Here is a 22,841-nt window from a genome sequence, read left to right on the forward strand (position 1 = left end):
GAGTCTTGTTTCCAGCTGTGACATTTAGAAGACCCATCATGTCCATATGGACCAAAGTCTCTGAGAAACCTTTCCAGTAGCTTGTAAAAAATATGCCACGAAGAATGAAGGCAGTTCTGAAGGCAAAAGGGGATCTAACCCAGCACTAGCAAGGCTTACCTAATAACTAGCTACCCTCTCCCTATCGCCCCCTTCTCACTAGCTACCCTCTCCCTACCCCCTTCTCACTAGCTACCCTCTCCCTACCCCTCCCCTCTCACTGTCTACCCCAGGGGTTTTTCTGCAGTGGGCTACTTCATCAGAATTGTATACGTGCACGGGCCGCACTCATTTTTCACTGTGAGAAAAATATGGCCTTTAATAAAATATGCAGATTAAAATAAAGTAAATGACACAAAATGTTTACTTTTCCTCTCACTGATTTCTGGGCCTAGAAAGTGTTGTGACTACAAATTCAGGACTCAGGATAATTAAAAATGAAATAGTTCTATTTATTCTAGGGATGCACCAAAATGAAAATTCTGGACTAAAACATTCACGGTTCACTTAGCCAAAACCGAAAATGACCCCCCACCTTTAAAAATAAAAAAAAAAAAATTCACATTTTTAATAAAAAGTAGGTAACACCACAATTGGACAAAAAAAAAAAATAAAAAAAAAATAGCAATATGACTTGGCATGATAGGAGCGTGATTGCTGTTAGCAATCACACTCCTATCATACCCAGGCAGCCAGTACATGCTGGTACAGGGTGGCTGTAAGTGATATGCAGACCCCATACTGCTGGCAGCATCAATACACAAGGGGGGCAGCTAGCTAGGTTTCAGCATGTACTGGCTGACTTGGCATGATAGGAGTGTGATTGCTAACAGCAATCACAGTCCCATCATGCCTAGGTTCCAGTACTTACACATCCATGCTATCACACACACACACTCATTCATATACTCATTTATTCACAGATTCATTCCCTCAATCACGCATACTGATTCAAACACCCTCCCCACCCCCTTACCTGCACTGCAGCTCCTCGATGCTGCTCAGACTTCAGCAGGGCTCAAGGTGCGGACCGCGTAAGATCAGTTGCCCTGGCTGCCGATCTTACGTGGGCCGCACCTCGCGGTCCCCCCCGCATGAGTTACTGGGGGGGGGGGATCTGTCCCCCCCGGTTCCTACACCCATGTCTGGGGCTACACTCCCCAGAGTAATATGCGACCTTCAATCCACAGCAGGACAGATCATCCCCACCTCCTCCACTAAAAAAAAGTGCATCAATAATGTATTTGTTTGCATAAATACAAAGTGTCAAAATGCCTCAGGCACATAGCGAGGGCAAAAAAGTTACACATTCTTTATCAAATATCTACGTTGGTCCATTTGATTACCGACTAAATACTAAAGCAATCTATAGCTTTCCTGGAAAGAAAATCCTTTTCATTTACTGTAGGCGGGAATGACCTGGAGTCTGAATTAAATCCCTGCTTCATTAGGGCAGTTTTTCCTACGGGGAGGGGGAGCAGCTTTTTGCCATGCTCTCTACCCCCCCCCCACACACACACAAAAAGCTGCCCTGCCAAGCGTTACAGCTTTTGGCACAGTTCCTGTCCATCGGGCACAGTTCCTATCCATTGACTAGAAGGCGCTACAGTCTATCTCCACCATATATAGTTTTGCAAAGACATTCCAAGATGAAAGATGCAAGAACAAGTACACAACTTACATCTGGTATCGTTTATTAAAAATACTGCTGTACAAGTGGAAAAAAAAAAAGTAATAAGTAACATTTGGGGGCATGACACAAGAATTAAACATACATGTGCATATAAAAGGAGTTGATAATACAGAATGCACTGAAAGGTGGAAAACAAAATTAAGTACCCTTACAGTAATATTTACAGAGCAGAAAATAAAAGTTAAAACATGTACCAAAATTTTAAAAAAGGAGTATCATGATTTTAAACTTTCTTCTGTGCTTTTATTAAAGAGTTATGGTGTCCAGGTATTGCCATGTTAATAACATGACAAGGAGACTCCGTTTTTAACATATTTACATGGATCACACTTAATTAGCACATTTAATGTTTCAACGAACTTGAATTAAAATAGGGTTCTGATAGACCCGCAAAGAGATGGGGATCAAACTGTAAAGGTGTCAAGGTATGACCCAACTCAATAAAAGTGCATGCATGTACTGTATTACCAAATATGAAATTGTTCTCTATTTTAAATTAAATCCTGAGATTAGCATTTGGCCAGAAGCAAACTGATCGCAGTAGGCAAATGCATTAAATTGGGTAATTGAGGGCTGAATGCTGATCAATTAATATTGAGAGCCATGTTGCACGTTTTTCTTTTACAAAAGCATTGGTCCCCCAGAAAACAAAAAACCCAAGCAACCCAAAACAAGAACTCCTAAAAGGATCCCCCCTTTGTCCTATACAATGCTTGAGAGGTCTGCAATGATTTGTAGCACTATCAGGCCCTTCTAACGGCCATAGTCATGCAAACCCAGGAGGAGTTTAGATGGAGAAATAAAAATTAAGAAAAAAAAAAAAGAACCAGATAGCCTGCTTATAAATTAAGCATTTCTTCTATGAAAAAAAATGCAATATGATTTATAAAACGAAACAAAAAAAACATCTGCTTTCTTTTATAATAAGCTAGTGATAAAATGACAGTTCTTGCTTGGTTGCTCTTCGGGTTAAACATGGTGTTCCATACATAATAAAACAATATTGTGGCAAGGTCAATTCTGAAGGACAGATTTTCTTTATTTTTTGTAATCCTGTTAAAAAAAGGTTATTGGCGCAAAAGCAATTTAAATTCTGCCTTCAGATTCAACTGTTGGTGCCAAACTGAACTCTTCCACATTTTAGGAATGATGTAAGAAAGCCAAAGCTTTCAAATCCAAAGGTCTGCACCTCAACTTACTTCACTGGAAGGAGACTTGCATAAAGCTTTATACATAAACATAAAAAAGGTACTTCTCTGCAACCAACATGCTGAGAATCATTAAAATTTAGGTCAGTAGAAATTTTTAAACACCAAGTCTTTTCTTATCACCAAGCAGCCCCATGGTAAAATTAGGGGAAAATTGGTATTTTATCATATATAAAATACAGTGCCAGTGATGTTATAGACACTAAACTATCGTAAGTCAAATATTTGGCAGTTTTAGATGATTTATTTTAATCCACTGAATACTGCGCAGAGCTCCTGAACATTGTGTAAGCCAAAACCTACTCAAAATGAGGTTTGTGGCTTTTGCTGTAATTGCAGAAGGCATACCAGATACGCTTTCCCTTTGTAAGCTGAAGCTCTCAATGCAAGGGCTCTAATAAAAAGAAAAAAATATATATTTATATATAAAAAAGGTATTCAGCAGTGTTTCAGTATCCAGTGTAAAGTACAACAACAAAGCTGTTTATTGATGAAAAAGGTTTGTAGATCTTGGCGTAAAAAAATATATATATCATTAATAGGTTGTTGAAACTTATCAGGCAAGCAAGGGAAACTATAGAAAATGTCACAAATGCCAAAAAAAAAGTTTTACGTCCATGTACAGCTCATTACGGTGTTCAAATGGTGCAGTGTGGCGAGGTCGACCTTGACACTCGAAACATCAGATAACGCATCCTCTTGATTGGTTCCTATATATTTTACAATTCGTTCAACAATTGATAGAACGTGGACAAAAAAAAAAAAATTCTAAGAAAGTTAAAAAACTGCAGTTTATGGAAATTGATCCACTTTGTGGTCCTTGTACACAAGTTATATACATCATATTCTGCAATATTTGTGAAGACAGTGCCCCCGAAATGTCCTTGAAAAGGTTTCCCTTAAATGTCCGTTCACGGTGGCGACACTCCGAAGATCATAAAGGCGGAAAAATTAAAAAATTTAGTGCATACATAAGTAGAGAAAATAAAAGCAAGAACACCATTCACTTGATGGTGTCCTAATATTTAAAATAAAATTTCTTCACAGATAAATCCTCCGTTGGCAGCCATAGCTCAGAGATCAATGAAAACATTCTTCTCTTCCAAGTATCAGTGTACCTGACTGAGTGCAAGCAGCGTCGCTCATCTCCGGTTTGATTCCATGTGAAATGAGATGACAATGACTATTTCAGCTGTAGTGCAATTTGCCGTCGGTTTAGTTCTTCAATGTCCTGCATGCTTTCAGCAAATACTACAACTGGCCATTTGAGGCTGCCACAAGTTCCTGAAACGTATTTTCAAAGCAGCGTTTAAGATCACTGTATGTTACCACAAGTACACTCTTCTCATCCCTGGAAATGAGGCTTATTTTCTCCGGCACGCCAGCATCTAACTAAAAAAAAAAATTTTTTAAATAAGCTTTGAAATATACCAGGTTTTACGGTTAGATGGGAAAGCCACACACAAAGAGAACCTTTATCGTATATATTACCTTGTTAAGACAAGAGACAATGTGGCCGAGGTCGATCCATGGAGTTCCTGCTTCTGTCACCTGGTGGAAGAGATGATCCCTAAAAAGTTTAAGCAAGTATCTGTCCCCAGTCTCTGACCAGGCAGGGTCTTTCTGAAACCTAGTTTAGGGAAAAGGAAATGTCGTAAAAAAAAAGGCAGCATTCTATTTCATGAAACCAATATCGCCGACTGCATGCCGACAGTTTCCCTTGTATTTAACCGTCATGGGGACACATTTTCCCTGAGGTAGGCCTGACCCATTTTCATGCTTTTGAAACAGTTGCATATAGGCTACAACCTTAAAAACTTTTCCTGAAAAATCAAAAAAGCAAGCTATGCTATTCACAGTTGGAACCGACCTAGAAATAAAATTGGATAGCAGATCTGCCCCATTTGGCGCATCTAGTCAGTCCATTGTTTTTAGCCTGCTGTAAATACTTAGAACATTACCCTTAGTCTGGATAGCAATGTCTACGCCATGCCTGGCAGGACTTAATTGTGGATATTTGGGCAGCTTGCTATGGACTTTTAAACCTTTGGAATAAAAGTTCTATTTTATACCATGCCCCTGTGCAACGCGACTTTCTACCAGGTAATCCCTGCTACGTATGGGCTTTCTTATTTGTCGTTTCGTATGAGCCGTTAATGGTTGGGCTCGGGGACCCACGCCTGCAGCCTAGTTACACATCTGATATATGCGTGCTTTGTTCCCTCCTCACTGTGTAACACCAATATAGGCTTAGTCCCTATACCTATATGCCATGCCTGTTTAAAGTTACTTACAGACCATGCAAAACATGATATAGCAGTAAAACATACACATACATACATACATAAGCTGCACGCAACCCCATGAAGGTCACAGTTTACAAATCACAAGGTAGGAATACATAGGAAGAGGTTAAATCATTGCTAAAGAAAAATAGTATACAGGGCACACTTTTGTGGGCTACAACTACCACCACTCAGCAATAAGCCCATTTTTCTACAAGTTCTATAGAAATATTTTTATGTTTGTTCTCATCTGTCACAATCCCCGTCAGTACAATAAATCAGCTGGCATCAATGGTACCATGGTGGCCAAAAACCCATGTTATATGCCATTTGCCAGTCAGCAGGCATTACTTCTCCCCAGACAGAAGCCTCATGTTTTGAGTTCAAGTAAATCCAAGGCATTTAGTAGCTGGTTGTGCGAGCCCAACTTTGCCTGCAACGCATCTCCTAGGTTGCTGGCACTCAAGGGGTTAATAGTCCACAAATCTACTTCAGACATATTCAAACCCACCACAGACACGCCAGGGTTTCTGGAAGTCACTGCTCGAGTACAGATGGGTCACTAATGGGTTTGAACTAACCGTCTTACCTGCATCTAAAGCGGTTATTATCCATAGAGATTGTGGTGTGTTTGCAGCACTTCAAGCTGGGGTTACACTCCAGAGACCCTTAAGGTAAGTCTGAGATTAACTTATTATTCAAAAGTGTCAAAATCAACCCGATGCCTTAAATTTCTCACTTTGGTTTGAAGGAGCTAGATTTACCAGGACACTGACCAGAGGTGTACCAAAATGCTTAGTGACCCCCTCATGGGTAATTTTTATGAGCTAAGTGTGAAGTTTCTTACTCTGGCCTTTCGTTAATAGTTCCCAATTTTGCCAACAGCCTGAACAACCTTCCATTCTGCACCTCCTGCAGGGAAAAATAGAGATAAAATAAGAGGAAAACACCAATTTGCTTGGAAGAATTTTCCCTGCAATAAGTACATGAAACCTGAGCTACAGCAATTAGATTCAGGGAGCGCGGGCTTTATCTGTAATAGAAAGCTAATACGTACCTAAGGTGATACGCCATTTGCTTTAACACTACAAGATATATAATCATTATTCATGGTTGTATCTTGAACCCTGCGCACCATAATCACTACCAATACAAGAGAGGGTTCCAGAATAAAAACAGGACTTCTAGTCGCCGTTGTCTTAAAGGACAGACATATTTCAACAAGTAGGTAGGCCACTGACAAGCTTCCAAATATACAACTACGTTCATCGACTGCTACAGCATGTAGAAGTATCAGATCTTTCAATCTCTGCCTTTGTATATTAGTCAAACATTTGCATCCATTAGTCTGCCTAAGCGATTATGTAGAAGTCATATGGAAAGCTAAACGAAAGGTGCCGTAATTTTTTTTTTATTATTAAGTACAGTACTGTGTACAGTAATAGTTTAGCGCTGGCTGATTTTATTTAAGTTTTGCAGGCCTGTAGAGTGACTTGGTATTTAACATGACTATCCCTGATCAACCACCACACTGAGCATTGGAGCAGTGTTTGTATGTGAAATACCAGGTTTTTAAACCAAGAGATTTACATTCAAAACGGACGAGATTACCTTTGCAAGGTCCTCCTCTATGACATCATTACGCATTTGCGCAGAGTCTAACTGAGTGTAAAACCTGGCACCAATCATTGGCATGATGTCATTCACACTACGCAGCCGGTTTTGGTCAGTCAGCAAGTACCTGTAGGTGTTACATTTTGGAATTATTTGTAGTATTTTGAGCAAAGCCATACAATTCAACTACAACACAGAATTCTACAGAATGAAAGCAGCCACAAGTTTAGATCCTATACACACACACACACGTGCATGAATATATTTTATCTATACACACACACATATATATAATAAGTCCTTACAAAATGAGATTTTTTAAGTCTGAAGAGTAGTTTATGGTCACAAGCTCCATTGCCTTTTGAAGATTCTCACGCTGAATTCCTGCCAGAGAATTGCAAGCCAGTGCCAAGACAACTTTTCCTAAAGAGATCAGATCTGCTTGCTGAAAAGAATAGAAAAACATACTATTTAGTACAAACTGTGGCATTAAAACAGCACCTTGAAGCAAGTGATGCACCGCAGTTCTCTCTCTCTCTTTTTTTTTTTTTTAACATGTTTAAAGAATGTATAAAAATACTGCTTTTGTGTATTTATGTGTAATATATATATATATATATATTATGTACTTTAATCCATCGCCTTTGTTGGAGTGGCTACATGAGACATTAAGCCACAACTTGAAAAAGAAAAAAAGAAATGTGCAAACGGCCCATCAGAATCTTTCTAAAAGCAGAAGTCATAATAAAAATAAAACACGACTTACCTGGTACTGGGGGATAAGAGCCACAGGATTCTGACTTCCATCATATGTTAAAACATCAAAAATCCCAACGCAATTCACACGCAGTCTATAATAAAAACGGTACTTTTAAAAGACAGATCACTAGAGTACGTTTACGGTTGATGCGTTACATTTGAAAAATGGTCATATACGGGTATACCTGTACAATATCACAAAATATAATAACGTATAGTATTTACACCTTAAAGACACTCCTCAAAAACCACCATTAGCGGATAGACTAGGCTAAGTACCGGCCCATCCACAGACGGAAATAAAATAGCAGGCTGTAATGAACTTGCCAGGGAAGCAAAAAATTTAAAAGCTACATATATAAATCAGTATATCGTAGAAGAATTGAGAGAAGTGCTGTAGTTAATTTGTATGCATGTGTGTTCAAAGGACATGCTGTTAACCAAGCACTAAGCACATATGATTGGGCAAAACAGACAAAGTCCTGCTTTACAAACACCCAATATCAAAGCTTTTCACATTTGCGTTAGATCTGTGTCACGCTGGAGACGCTACCTGGTTTTTCCAGTAATGAGAATTTTCGAAGGATCCATGACACGACACGCTAAGCCGGCTGTGTGAATGGTTCGCAGAGCGGAGCTCAACTGGACGATATAAGCCCAGATTAGGGATTCAGGAAGCAGCCCTGCATGCTGGCGAGGCAGAGGACCATCATGTTGGCCTACAAAAAATATATAATAGAACACATAATAGAATATAAAAAAAAAAAAATAGATATAATTATGAGAGGGCTGGCGTAAACATTAGCAATATCACAAACAAAAGAGTACAGTGGATTTTTTTTGTGTGGTATGAGAGGCATCTAAGGTTGGGATTCTACAATTTCATAGGCTGCTAGTTCAAAATCTTCTTTTTATGGCAATATAGGTTAATTAGGCATACTAACAATAAATTATACAGATAGAGAGCGCTAGCACAACTTACCCCACTTTCTTTTAGTGAAATATGCATCAGCGCTTGGGTCATTAAAATGTCTGCTCATCATAGTCTCCCCGCCAGCATGAAAGTCATATGCGAACACAAGGGCTTTAGTAGGGGAATAGAAAAAGGAAACAGAAGTGTCAATAGTGATTAAAACTATCCTCCCAAAATTTAACATGGGGACCACTAAATTCTGCCGGTGCATTTTGTACTTTGAAAATCCCAACGCCGTAGGTTAAATAATGAAGTCTAACATGTCTATAATGGAGTGAAAGGATAAAGCCAGTGGCCTTTTACATCCACCATACACCAGGAAGGTTTACCAGGGATAACATTTACTGAGACGGCAGGCTGGCCTTTAAAACTGTTGGTCTGTCCGGAGTTAAGTGATGGCAGTTTGGGGAAATACATTTATCAGCTTTGGAAAGTAGCCAGGTATAACTTTATAGGAGTTTTGCTTTAATGAGCCCACGCCAGCTGAGAACTTACAATGTTCTCCAAAAGCTTTGGTTGTAAACACTTCTCGCAAGGATACAACATTTGAATGCTGAACTTTTTTCCACGTGTCAACCAGAGACATACACTTTGTGTTTACAAGACGAAAACCTGCAAGGAAACAAAAAGACAAAACCCAGGAACGTTAACAAAGAGTCTTATTGATGTAACGTGATAAAGTTATCTGTTAAGACACATTGCAACTTCTACAGTGAAGTATATTTTAAGTCTCATTTTTTTTAAAAAAAAACAATGAAGACATTTTAACCTGCATGACATAACCTTTGCTATTGCATCATTATTCACAGGTGTTTAGATACCTGTAAAGAGACAGCATCAAATGTGAATTCTTCTGAGAGTGGTCATCTGCTAAAACCTTACGGACTCTACCCCCCTCCAAATGTTTTATTGTACTCCACATAAGCACTTTAGTAAAAAGACTGAAGCAATGTACTTCCACACACAACAGTCTAGCTATAAGTACAGAGGAAATATAGTCTCGTCCCTCGGAGATATTGAGTAACATGTAGAGCCTTACCGTGAACTGATATTCTACTCACCATGCACCCTGCGCAGGCAGTACGGCAGATCATCCTTGCCATTTACGGCTTTGTAGCATGATGTGATGTACCCAAAGTTGCTTGACTTGTGGATTCTGTTTGGAGGTGGCAGCGGCTCCAGAGGAAAGAGGCTGTGGTAGCTATCAACCTCTGCAGGTACTGCTATGCAACACACAGCACGCATGAGTTACCCATTAGGGAGGAGGAAAACACGCATATTGAAAAAAACATCTGCTAAGCCAGTAAGAACCTATTTGTATTCATACTAAACTACATATATGTATGTTTAGTGTAAGTGTAATAGATACAATGTGAACTTCCTACACACAAATCAACTAAAATTGTTATTCGTGCTTACCTGGCATATCAGCTTGATCAATCTGCGCCATTGTTATTAAATGCCTGTTTATCAACTCCTAGGGAAATAAAAAGGCAGAATAGTAAACATAAGTTTACTGCATAGAGAAAAAAAAAAAGAAGAGGCCCGTGCGGTGTTTAAGCAGCCCATTACATGGTTACTTTAAAGGCGACTGCTCAATATCACATCTAAAGGAGACAAATGGTCAAGGCCTTCGTACATTTAAATTACGAAAGGGTACAATCTGTGTGCCAAGCTAACCTTATACACAGTGCACAGACTCTTAAAGCCATATTATGCGAGATTAGGTCCAAGGCCCCAGTTGTATTGCAATGTTTGCCTACACAGTAGATCAAAGAATGCAGTGAAAGTCATACATCAAGCAATCTGAACAGTGTGTGTTTTGTTTTTTCCTCCTTTCTAAGCAAACCCAGCCACTGAAATGGGAGCCAATGGCTGGAGATTAGAGTTGGGCAAGCTGGCATAAGATCCGCTCCACTGAGTTAGGTGGGGACAAGGATGAGCCGAGGCTAAGCAAGCTAACTCCACTTCCCTGGGCCTGTGAGAGGCTTGCATCACGATAGGTTTCTCCATAAGGCCCACATCTACTGGATAAAAAACCCATCACTGTTATTCAGAGAGAAGTTCATCCCGGATCTCTTAGCAGAGCACTGTACTTGAGATACTTAGCCCTAAATAGCGAATACAGAAGTGTGCAATGCTTTCCTTAAGAAGCCCATTTGAGATGGAAAAGGCCAGAGGAAGGTAACTTCTCATTGGGAAGTAATTTCCTAATACAGGGAAGGGGAGCCCCCACGCAAAAAAAAACAAAAAAAAAAAAACACAAACCAAAAGCCAGCGTGTGTGTGCAGGTTAACGCAGACAAGAAATTAAATAGCAACCATCTTTGGCCATGTGAATATAAAATGTTCTTAGAAAAATCCATGATTAAATAATTACATCTGATGGGTTTTGGCACTAGGAATGAGGTTTCTACCAATGTGCTTAAAAATGTTAAGTATGCAATTACTGCTAGGCCATCTCAGAAGTACCATGTGGGGTACATACTGTATGTCAGAGGGCATTTGGCACTGTCTAAAAAAGGAACTGTCACATTCCAAATTCTGATCTATAGGAAAGATGTGACTCAAATACAACAATTCACTCATTCCCAAAGCAATGAGGATAATGAAAAAAAAAATGTATATTACCATATTTGCTCGACAAGGTTTTTTCCCCAGAGCAAATGCTCGGGGGTCGTCTTATAATCAGACCTCAAAAGGTCTGACTGAGACTAAAATCCAGATCCCCTGCAGCGCTGCAGGGGACCTGAATCCTCCTGTCAACCCCCCCCCCCAACTCACCGGTGCTTCTGAGTCCCAGGTGTGTAGCCGGGGAAGCATGTAGACATCTATGCGATTCTCACCAGGGAACTCTGATCTCTGACAGCCGGGGAAGGTCTGCGTGATGGACGCAGACAACCCCCGCTGCAGCGGAAGTTGCCCACGCGAATCACGTAGACGTCTACAGGCTGCCTGGACAACACACCGGGAGTCAGAAGCACCGGAAAAAATATTCCAATTTGGGGGGGGGGGGATGGGTCGTCTTATAATCAGGGTCATCTTCTAATCGAGCAAATACAGTAAATACCTTGAACCTGACTAAGTGCCAAAGCTGGAAAATAAATTCTTCAGCTGTGTTAATTACATACCTGCCTCAGCTCATCAGTCATGAAGAACGAAGGAGCATTTGCTTTTGGCTGCATGTAGGCAACATGAGGAGCTGTTGGAGGGTAGATGTGATAGTTCGGAAAAACCTTCAGTGGAGTAAAAAAAGAAAAGTATTGAAGCAGGGTGCAGTTTGTTAGACTGTCGGAGATTGGGCAGACGTGTAAATAACACATGGCTCTTACCATTCCCGTGAGAGGTGCTGGAGTGGAGTCTGTGTAGAAATAGGTTGTTCCACCTACGGTCTCTTTCTGTATAACCTGTCCTGCAGGTGGGGGCTGCGAAACAGAGTTTGTGACTGGTGTTGAGGCACTAGTGGGCACCATGTAGTTTGCTGGGTTTGGTGTGTGGCTCCGCCTCCGAGGAGCAGGAGATGTGTGGGGTGTAATTTTAGGAGAGTGAAGTGGTGAAGATCCAGCTGATAAAGACATCCCTATGGATAAGGAAAGGCAAGAGAGTTAAGAATGCATGAAGAGCAAGTATTCAATGCAATCCACGATTCAGAAGGCTTTGTAAAAACGCAATATTCAGGCCGATTGAAAGACGCTCTAGAGCAGTACTGTATATCTTAGTTGAAACTTGAACTTTACATAAAAAAGGCAGCACTTGATTTATTGGCAAAGACATCTTATCAGAAACTGTCATTTATTATTGTACAAATCTAGGGTTCCAAATGCATGTGCATCCATACATGTAGAATATATTTCCTTGTTTAGGCACCCCAAAACACAACATACATGACAATTTACAGTACATGCATGCTTACCTGGAGCAAGACCGGCTGCTGTGGGAGCACCCATGGAAGGATGGGAGAACAAAGCTTGAGAGAAGGCAGGCATGCTGGACTGTGACATATTACTCAGCCGAGAAGTTGATCCTCCCTTTGGAATAAACTCGCTAGCAGTCGGATTAGGAGTCTAAAAAGGGAAGATGCAGCCAGAAGAGACAGGGCAGAATAGTCAGTGTTTGTGTATTAGGATTACAGCCCCAGCTCTAAATCTGCTGCCAAGTGAAATTAGCTGCCACTGCAAAATAATGAGTCTGCTGTAAAGACGAGAACAGCGAAGGACCTCAGATGGATGTGTCACGGAGACGCACGCTGTTCATTTCTATACTGACAGTCTGCACAGAGGGAATTTACTGTGAAATTAAACTGTAAAATGGCTAGGACTGGAAGTCACCGACTGTTACTAGAGCTGAGTTTTGGCCACAATTCAAATATGTTAAAGAGGGTATGAAACACATGCTGGGCTACTGAGGGATAATAGGTACAGATGCACATATAGCACCTGAACTGTATAGTAAATGTAAACGCCTTCCTGACAGATTATTCAGAATAATCTGTAGTAAATTCAGTGAGCTCCAATGCTGCGTATTCCATGTCACATTCACCTAGAAATTATTGTCACATATCTTCTGCATGTCTCCTTTCAAACTACGGTCCATTTCTCAGTTTTCAAACCAATACATTGGTCACGTTGGTAACTTTTTTCTCTTTCAGGGAGCTTTACGCGCGGCATATCCTACTATTCATGAAGATACCTTTACAGTCTAGTGCAGACACCCGTCTAATAGAAATCATTAACACACCCTGGGTTAGGGCAGCGATACCCCTGCTGCCAAACTGCGAGCGTTTGATCTCATCGGCCCAATTACACCAAGGAGGCTGTGCTGGCTCCTTTAAAATACGGATGGCCAGGATATAATGAGTTAAAAAGGCACGAGGTGGCTATTTAATACAGCGTAGATGCCAGCCATTGAGGTGGCTGCTGAGGGCTCTGCAGAGGTCTCGAACAACTAATACATGCATAACACTAAGATCATATTACTTCTGTTGATCAAATATAAATTGGGACCGAGTTTCAGGTTTGAAATCTTTTTCTTATTTATTTTTATATCCCCCCCCCCAGACACTTCCGCTTTAAAATGACGCTCCAGATGTTATATGTGCTTTAATGGATACAATAGGTGCCTAGCGCTTTTAAATTCAGTGTTAATATAATGTCTAGCACTGAAAAGAACTGTTCTGTCTTATTGTTCCAATTAACTGTTTAATTAGCAGATCTGGAGGTCGGCATCCATGCCATTTTAGTTACATTCCAAATAGAACCACCACACTGATTGGAATCTATCATAATACCAATGAAGTCCCCACCACCTGACTTGTATGTGTCAGAGGACCCGTGTGATAATTATTGAATGTTAATACTAGAGAACGTCAATAAGAGAAGCAGGCAATTTCAAACAGACAAAATACATTGTCATTGCTGGTGGAGTGAAGGCATCGCCTTAGTGTTACTCTAGATTTTCTCTATCCATAAGTCTTTAGTGTTGAATTTGGTCACCACAGAATCTTCCCGTTTATATTTTATACATATTACTTGCCTATATAGACATGGCAGACTAAGGCGCTACCTACCTTTCGCCTTTGAGACATACTGAGGCCAGAAAAGTCATTAAAAAGTGTGGAAGCCGGAGAACCTAAAGGATCTGTACAGAAGAAGCACAAAAAAAACAGTCAGATCAGAATACAGAGACCTGAAAATAGATATCAGCGGCAAGGGTTCAATAAAATCGTATAATTCCGCGCAGAAGGCTATGAAATCCGCAGCTGTAAAGTTTTGAGGCAAGTAGGGCCGCAGATAACGAGCAAGCTATTTCTATTGGTCTTGCCCAAGACAAGAATATATATGGGTTTCAATGTAAAGTTACGCTGCAATACATTGTCAGGTTTGTGTATATGGCGACACTACGGGATAGGTTGGAATGGATGGCCTGCATCATGAAACACGTATCTGCTGAACAGCGCCCTGTCACTAACATACAAAATGAGTATATTAAGGAATTTTCCACACCTAGAATTTGGTCTTTGATCTGAGGAATGGAAACACTGAATGATTTTTATTGCTGCTAGCATCCATACACTGTTTTAATATGATGCATTCATTTGGTACACAAGAAACCCTTTGGGTATTAAAAGTAAGCTTTTTAGGCTGCAACACTTTGACCGTTAAAGCAGCACAGCATTCTTTTAAGATACAAGATTCATATGGCTTAAGCCACAAATGGATTACAGACGGTCCCCATTTACGTGGGATGCAGATTTCCATGTACTGGCGAGCCTCCGACCAGAAAGTCGCATGAATGAAGACGGGTATTTGTAGGATAGCACATACCGTGTGTGTAGGCCTTGGCACTGTCATTGAGAAGGCTTGGGGAACTGCTGCTGTTCGTCATTCGCTGCAACCAGAAGAATGCGTTAATACCATTACAAAACGGTTTCTTTAGAGGACTGGTCCATCCAAGGGCTAAGAGATGTTTGTACAAATAACCCCCGCACACAATCTTCATACATCTCATAGGATGAAACATTGAGCATTTCATTTCATTTCATTTCCACGGTCCAATGTTACAAGGAAGTTTTAATACATAGATTTAGTTATTCTTAATGGTGGTAGGAAATTTAGTAAACCATGATGAAAGACAAAAAACCTTTTATTTGGGGGTGTAACAGTGAGAAGCTAAAACCAGATGCGCATGACACTATTTAATGAAGCGTTATGGTTCCTCAAGCCAGTTTATTGATCCGCAAAAACAGCAAGCAACTGATAAAAATGTAGCCTTTGTTACCTGAAATCGTGCTGAATAACTCAATAACAATATAAACATTTGGACTCGGGGGGAGGGGCGGGGGTTCAAGGAGGGTTGTCATCATTTTTAGCGGATCATTGTACGCAGCACTAAGATTAGTCCCTTACAGAAGTCCCTTCTTGACAGCTTTGTGACTATATCAATCTGAAAACGACTCCACTAAGAAGGACTCACAAACCTTACTGGGCTATAGTCAAAGTTCTGCAGACTACTCATGCAGCATAAAAAAAAAAAAAAAAAAAAAAAAGAAACAGGTTGACTATTTACCTGCATCCTTGGATAACTTGCTTCAGCCGGGCTCCCAAACCCATTCATTCCAATAAAGCTGGAGCTGAAGTAGGAGTCTGTGATACTCGTATCGGATAAAGCACCGTCTATCCCAGGAACTGAAAAGGAATGGACTGAAATGAGAGGTCGTACCGAGTGCTGAAAGCACGCACACATTTCAATAAGTAGCATGCTCTGCTCTGGACAGGTACACTTGAAAACAATGTATCTACAAACACACATGTGCATGGCTGTGAGATGCAGATCATGTAAGTGAAGCGGTATGTAGTCCAGAACACGTTGTCCCTGCCAATGACCGGGACAAACCAGTCATGGATTTCATTTAAATCTAATAAATTAAGTTGAGCGTTGGCTATAGTGTGCATTACCTTTCTAGGGCACGGCTATACCATAAAGCAAGTATACATTCTAATTCTAAAGAACAGGTAACATTTCCATTAGATGATAGAGCATATGGTACGCAGCGATGTCCCTTCAAGACAAATGGTTCACACACACCTGCAGGACGCGCATCAAAATCTGTAGCAGAATGCAAGCTCCAAGATGGACCTTTTAAACAAACAAACAAAAAAGTAATAATAAAGTGGGTGCCGGGAAAGAAACATTCCCTTCAATCAGACGGCAGTTCATAGAACACTGATTAAGAACACGGCTGGTGGAATATCTTCTCAAAAGAAGAACCTGCTTGAAGTAACCAGCGGTGTTCAGTACCTTAAGATAAATAGTTAAATTCCACAACTGCTATTTACATCTGCTAAGAATGCAGGTCTTCTCTTTCCTTCATTGTGCGATTTTGAAACATTCTAAAGCAGATCTTAAAATTATACCCTGAAACTGCATAACCCTACACTTGTGCTGCATGTTCAGTGATCGTAGGAGGGATGGCCCCTCAGCTGGCATGGGCTCAAATTTTAACAAACATATTTCGGGGGGGGGGGGACGCAATATCTCAGAACTAGAACATATGAGCAGATCTGTACAATGCCACTGGAGTCCACACAATTTAGACTCAAATCTCTTGTAACCGGGACACTCGTTACCTAATATATCAGTTTGTCAGTCTGTCACTTTAATGCATGCGCAAAACCAAACATAACATGCAGACTAGATAGGCCAAACGGTTCTGGTTTGCCGTCACTTTCTATGTTTCTGTGTGTATATACACCGAACAGCCATAACATTATGACCATCTGCCTAATATAGTGTAGGTACCCCTTCTGCTGTCCAAACAAGTATGGACTCCACTAGACCACTGAAGGTGGGCTGTGATATCTGCACCAAGATGTTAGCAGCAGGTCCTGTGAGCTGTGAGGCAAGGTGCAGCCTCCATGGTTGGATGCCATGTGTTCTCTGGCTAAGTGATGCACCCGACCATCCATGTGATGTAAAGGAAAAACAGGATTAATCAGACCAGGCCACCTTCTTCCATTGCTCCGTGGTCCCGTTCTTAAGCTCACGTGCCCACGGTAGGAGCTTCCAGCAGTGGATTGGTTAACATGTGCACCCTGAGTGGTCTGCAGCTACGCAGCCCCATACGCAACAAACTGTGATACTGTGCGTGTTCTGACTTTTCAGCAATTTGAGCCACAGTAGCGCGTCCAGTTGGATGATGGTCAGATATTCACGCTTGCCCATTTTTCCTGCTTTGAGGATGAAACGTTCGCTTGCCGTCTAATATATCCCATACCGACAGGTGCCACGATAACAAGATTATCACATTGACCTGTCAGTGGTCATAATGTTAAGGCTGATCCGTGTGTGTGGGATACCATACAACGCAATAAACACAAAAGCCTCAGCCTGCAGTGAATTTCAACAATTGAGAGGTCAACTACCATTCACGCATCTATGTCCTGCAGAACATGACAATATTATTGCGGATAAACACAAAAACACAAACTTGTTCATAGCCAACGGATGATACTTTGAAAGGAAAACAGATCTGACTTCACTACCCTTTAGAAAACGTTCTTAGTTTTATTTAACAAAATTGTAGGCTGTGGTTCAACGTACATATTAAATTAATGCTCATTGGCACCTGAGTGGTATAATCATACATTTGACTGTATGCCTACAACATCTTCGGTTCACTCACTTTGCATTTTGTTAATAGTTTAGTATTTTTTTTTTATTGCTTAAGTCTTTAAAGCATTCTTACACACCTGCTTAAAATGTTCACACAGTACTATATGTTTGTGAAAATATATAGTGTATACATGAAGTGTTTTACATTGAGATTTCGCTCGTTTTCAAATATATGTCCCGGGGAGCCAAGTCCAGAAATGGGTCTTACATACAAAGTATACATATTAACCCCTTGACAATTGACATGCCAGGCACGCCCCGGAAATGCATCCACTTAATGACAATTGACGTGTCTGGCATGTCATGGGGTTAAACGAGCATAGAAAGCTATCAGCGATGGCCTAAGTCAGTTGGATAATACTTTGAACTCACTACTTTGTTTCTAAGGACACGGAGGTCCACATTGCTTTATAATCTTTGGTCACTATTGGGCATTTTCACTGCGTTGTGTCATGATGTGCAGGGTTATCAGTTTTGGATAGTCTGAGGGAAAGCACTGTTCTTTTTAACTCACGTCACACAACTCTGAAGGACAGTAACCAGAACAATTTATTACTCTGCCTATTTTACTTGATACGTTGGCTTCTACATGTTAAGGTTAGATTATTGAAAACACAACTAAACATAGTTTAAGATCACATTGGACTAGAATTATCTGCCGCCTGTATAGCATACACTAGAAAGAATTTTAAAGAGGTTGAAAATCCGGTTTAAATCCTTGTTCTGTTTAAGTGTTTGATGGCAGATAAGAGCTTATTTTATTATTGGCCTTCTCTTACATTCAGGATAGCCTTATACCAAGCCCACACCTGCTGGAAGAGTGTCGCAGTGATTCACCACCCTTTTAAGGATGTAAAACATGCTTACATTCAGGGCCGCCTTTAATATTAATTGGACTCTAGGCACCCCACGCTCCCTAGCATGCAATCACGCCACCCCAACACCAAAAACCAACAGATTATGATGGGCCTGTCTGAATCAGTGCAGTCCTCCCTCCTTCTGACTCTAGCATGACTCCGCGTGAGCAGTCCCCACGCATGCACAATACTATGCCGATCGCATAGCAAACAAATGGTGCAGGTCCAGCAAGTGACCCAAAACAGACATGCGAGTCGTGATCAGGGCTGGCATTAGATGTTCAGGCACTCTGTGTGAGTCCCTTCATTAGCTGTAAGCCACCTCTTTACCTCCCTCATGCGGTTCAGGTAGAGATCAACTAAATACATGAACACCATTGAAAGTATAGATCAACTAAATAAGACATAAAAACCCTGCATTTCCAGGTATTTAAAAAAAACACTTAGGAACCCAGCCTAGCAAGTATAGATTAACTGAAAATCATGTGCAAACTCAGCATCGAAAGTATAGATCAAATACCCCCCAAAATCTGAATATTAAGTTAGGAAAAAACCAAAATGCCTGAGTATGACTATTCCATTGGGAAGAAAAGTTTTACTAGTAAATATTAAACATGTAAACTATTTTTTCATATTTAATAGTCTATGATTGAGAAAAGTTTGGTTTTTCTCTTTTATTTGCCAACCTGCCCCCAGTTATGCACACCTGCCCCCAGGCTTGCCACTCTATCCCCTATATGCCACTCTGCCCCAAGATATGCCTTATACCCCCTATATGCCACTCTGCCCCAGGATATGCCTTATACCCTCCTATATCCAACTCTGCCCCAGGATATGCCTTTTAACCCCCTATATGCCACTCTGCCTCCAGAGATGTCTTATACCCCCCTATATGCCACAGTGCCCCAGGATATGCTTTTTAACCCCCTATATGCCACTCTGCCTGCAGAAATGCCTTATACTCCTAAATGCCACAATGGCATTTAGGGGTTAACACACATGGGTCAGAGTGGCATATAGGGGCTATAAGGCATTTCTGGAGGTATAGTGGCATAAAGGGGGTTAAAAGGCATATCATGGTGCACTCTGCCTCCAGAAAAGCATAAGTCATGTGACGCCAGCGCTCCCATCATAGAAGCCCTGGCAGAAGTGCCAGCAGCAGCGGGGGTTGTCTGAGTTCATAGGGCAGACGTGCGCCGGCTGCCAGCCAGGAAAGGTCTGCCCGATGCGCGTAGACAACCTCCTCTGCTCCACGCGCTTTCGCGGGCACTCTGTGACAGAAGCCATGGTGGAAGTGCCGGCAGCAGTGGATCCAGGTCCCCTGCAGTGCTGAGGGGGATCAGGATCTTAGTCTCATAGTCAGACCTCTATTTGACGGCCTCAATTATAATTGAGCAAATACGGTAGATCATACATGGAAGCTCTAAAAGTCAGGTATGTCCTCGCACATATAGGACTGGCTCCAGCACATAGACTGCATCCAAAGGACCCGCTCAGCACTCATATCGGACTCCTAGGACTTGTCAGCCTCCCTGTGCCATCTCCCCACCACCACTTACACATTCATGCTAACACACACACACACACACACACACACACACACCTCCTTACATATGTACTCCCTGGCTGCCACTACTAAACAGGAAGCAGCAGTGTGTACACTTCTGGCACATGCTAGCACTACCTTCGAGATAGCAGCCAATCACATGTATGCTATCAAGAACACTCATAGTATTCATTTGATTGGCTACTAACCCCTCCACCCAGCAGCTCATTAGAATTATATAGTGAAGTCACGTCAGGAAGTATTCAGCCTGTCTACAAAACTCTGCTTTCAGGAACACACTTCTTAAAAGGGTGAGATGTGAGGAGCGTGGCACTGTTTGGGGTCACCGAACCCCAGATCCCCGTGTACCAAACACATAAGAAGGAAAGCATTCAAAAGGAGGGCAAAGCCCATCAGCCTTCATCATTAAGATGGACAAAAGTGGTTGCATGCCAGGTTCATCAGATTAAAGGGGTCGTTCCACTTACACTTGTACATCTACCTCTCAGTTCTACAACTATGTTCAACAGACAGTTAGCCCAAAATTAACCAAACTTCTAAGAACCCTTTTTAGTTTCTATGAGAACAACATACAGGGGGAGGCTTTTACATCACATGCCCAGTGTCCCGGATAAGAATTAAGCAAAATAAAATGGCACATGCTTAAATAATTATTCCAGGAAAAGGTTCCAAAGAGCTAGGAAAGTTTTGAACGCTGCATTTCCTCACAGAAAAAGTGTTACATGGTCAGAGTGGGTGAGATAACACAGGAGGGTGCAAAGAATTCAACTACAGACGGGGTCCATCTGATACAATAAGTTACTTCCGTTTCTGATTACTTCAGTTACAATAAAGTTACATCCACGGAAAGGGGGAGAGGGGGGTTTGGTTGAAACAATAAGAATACTGCAGGGATGAGCTTTAGGAGTCAGATCTGTATCGGTGATACGAATCGCGGGAACAAGCAGCACCTTTCTACCGACTGAAAAGCCCGGAAAAGCCGCCTTCCCGTGTGCTCAGAGGGACCGCCCCCAATGGAGGGTAACAGCAGTCCCCGTGTAGTGTGTCAACATCTGTATGTTACATAACGCACTACAGATAGGGACTGTCCCCTCCAGCAGAGTCCCCCCCCCCCCGTAGGGTCAGAAGCCCATCCCCCCCAGTATTGCAGCCATGTATTACTCACTAGCTAAACGCTGGGCATCCAGGGGGTGCCCCGCAAGTTCCACCTTTTTGCCCCCTGGGCCTCCCCCCGGCGGTCCTGGTAGTCCGGGTTGCGGGTAGCCGCCCCCAACTCCTCCTGGAAGGCCAAGCGGGCCGCTGCTGCTGTTGCCATGGATGCCAAGCGGGTCTTCGTGCAAGAACTGGCACTCGTCGCCGTAAAAGCACGTCTTATCCTTAGCGTAGTAACGACAGAACTTGAGCTTCACGCCCGGGACTCCCACGGCACCCAGCGGGGCTCCTGCCGCCGCTACCACCCCGGTGGAGGGGGACGGGGTCAGTCCGCTGTTCATGGCCTCTCTGCTGCTACTGCTCCACCCTTGGCATACGGCTCCACCATGGGGGGCTATAACGGGGCCAAACCGGTGAATGGAAAGCAGAGGGGCCCCTGCTCTGGGCCTGTACGAACTCCCTATGGCTTTATCCAAAAGGGCCTTCCGCCTGAAAAGTCCGCTTGACTGTGCGCGGGCCCCTGGTAATCCCGGGATGGGTGTAACGGGAGCCGTTCCGCCCCCTCCGACGTCTCCCCTTTTTGTTTTTTTCGCTCGTCTCTCTTCTGTTTTCCTCTTCCTGAGCTGACACCCTTACTGCGCAGGCGCGACGCGGGGATTCCTGGGAGCTGCTGGGCCTTACAATCGGTTACCCCGTGAACTGAGCGCCCTCCCGCTCCCTCCATTTATCTGCTCTGCACACTCATTGCAGCAAATGTGCGCCACATGTGAGCCGGCGAGCTCTCCGGAGCTAATAGCCGGAGCGCCCCTTACCTAGTGGGGTTTATTCAACCGAAAAGTAGGGGGGGGGGTTACACCAAAGAGTGAAAGATAAACCTGTTTTGACCAAATTTCGCAATTCAAACAGAAATACATGCTTTTACTTTGAAAGATTAAAACACAAACGCCTTATCAGCTCACAGGCCCCAGGAGGGAGTTGAGGCCTCTGGCTTTGCATTCATAAACAAAGACATTCTTTAAAGTATTTTACAGGGTTGTGAGCAAATATTTGATTATTATTTTAATATCATTTTTATTATTTTGAATCTTTTATTTATTAAGCGCCAACCAATTCTGCGCTGCTGAACAAATTAAGTGGGGCAGCTAACGCATACATAACAAATACACTTTAATGCATACAGAAACATCAGGAGAAGAGAACCCTGCCTGTGAGCTGCCATATGGTACTTAAATAAAAGGTTCCAGTCAGGAAAGGTGGGCTTTTGAGGGCCCCGCTCAAGAGCTTACGATCTAAAGGAATAGCATGGGCAATCGAAGCTGAAGGAGGGGACTTTATTTCTTGTTCTATTGGTGCTATAACCAAATGAGATTTTATTACCATGAATATTGGAATTAATTAGAAGTGGTATCTGTACAGACTGGTTTTCTACGTTACGTTTGGAGTCTTTAGTAGAAGTTTATACTTCTTATTGGGCCAAAGAAGAAGAAAATGTAATATAAGCTTTTGGGACATCAGAGTAGGGAC

General features: G+C 42.0%; 1 protein-coding gene across 3 annotated transcripts; it reads right to left on the reverse strand.

Moving 5' to 3' along the window:
- Positions 1-3,729: 3,729 nt before the first annotated feature.
- Positions 3,730-22,107, reverse strand: PAN3 (poly(A) specific ribonuclease subunit PAN3). 3 transcript variants are annotated; one of them, XM_053456392.1, is made up of 19 exons: positions 21,331-22,107; positions 16,155-16,205; positions 15,636-15,754; positions 14,894-14,957; positions 14,137-14,207; positions 12,484-12,634; positions 11,903-12,150; positions 11,702-11,806; positions 9,991-10,048; positions 9,633-9,791; positions 9,067-9,183; positions 8,581-8,682; positions 8,152-8,317; positions 7,606-7,690; positions 7,145-7,284; positions 6,837-6,966; positions 6,073-6,137; positions 4,432-4,570; positions 3,730-4,332 (listed from the first exon to the last, which is right to left on the reverse strand). In XM_053456392.1, the coding sequence occupies exons 1-19, from the start codon at positions 21,656-21,658 to the stop codon at positions 4,192-4,194; spliced, it is 2,439 nt and encodes an 812-aa protein (XP_053312367.1). In that variant the 5' UTR covers positions 21,659-22,107; the 3' UTR covers positions 3,730-4,191. The 3 variants fall into 3 exon arrangements, with proteins under 3 accessions (XP_053312367.1, XP_053312366.1, XP_053312368.1); XM_053456391.1 differs by having other exon boundaries at positions 9,633-9,794; XM_053456393.1 differs by lacking the exon at positions 16,155-16,205 and having other exon boundaries at positions 9,633-9,794; positions 21,331-22,106.
- Between the last annotated feature and the right edge of the window lie 734 nt (positions 22,108-22,841).

Source organism: Spea bombifrons, chromosome 2, assembly GCF_027358695.1.
Source record: "Spea bombifrons isolate aSpeBom1 chromosome 2, aSpeBom1.2.pri, whole genome shotgun sequence".
Lineage (NCBI taxonomy): Eukaryota > Metazoa > Chordata > Amphibia > Anura > Pelobatidae > Spea > Spea bombifrons.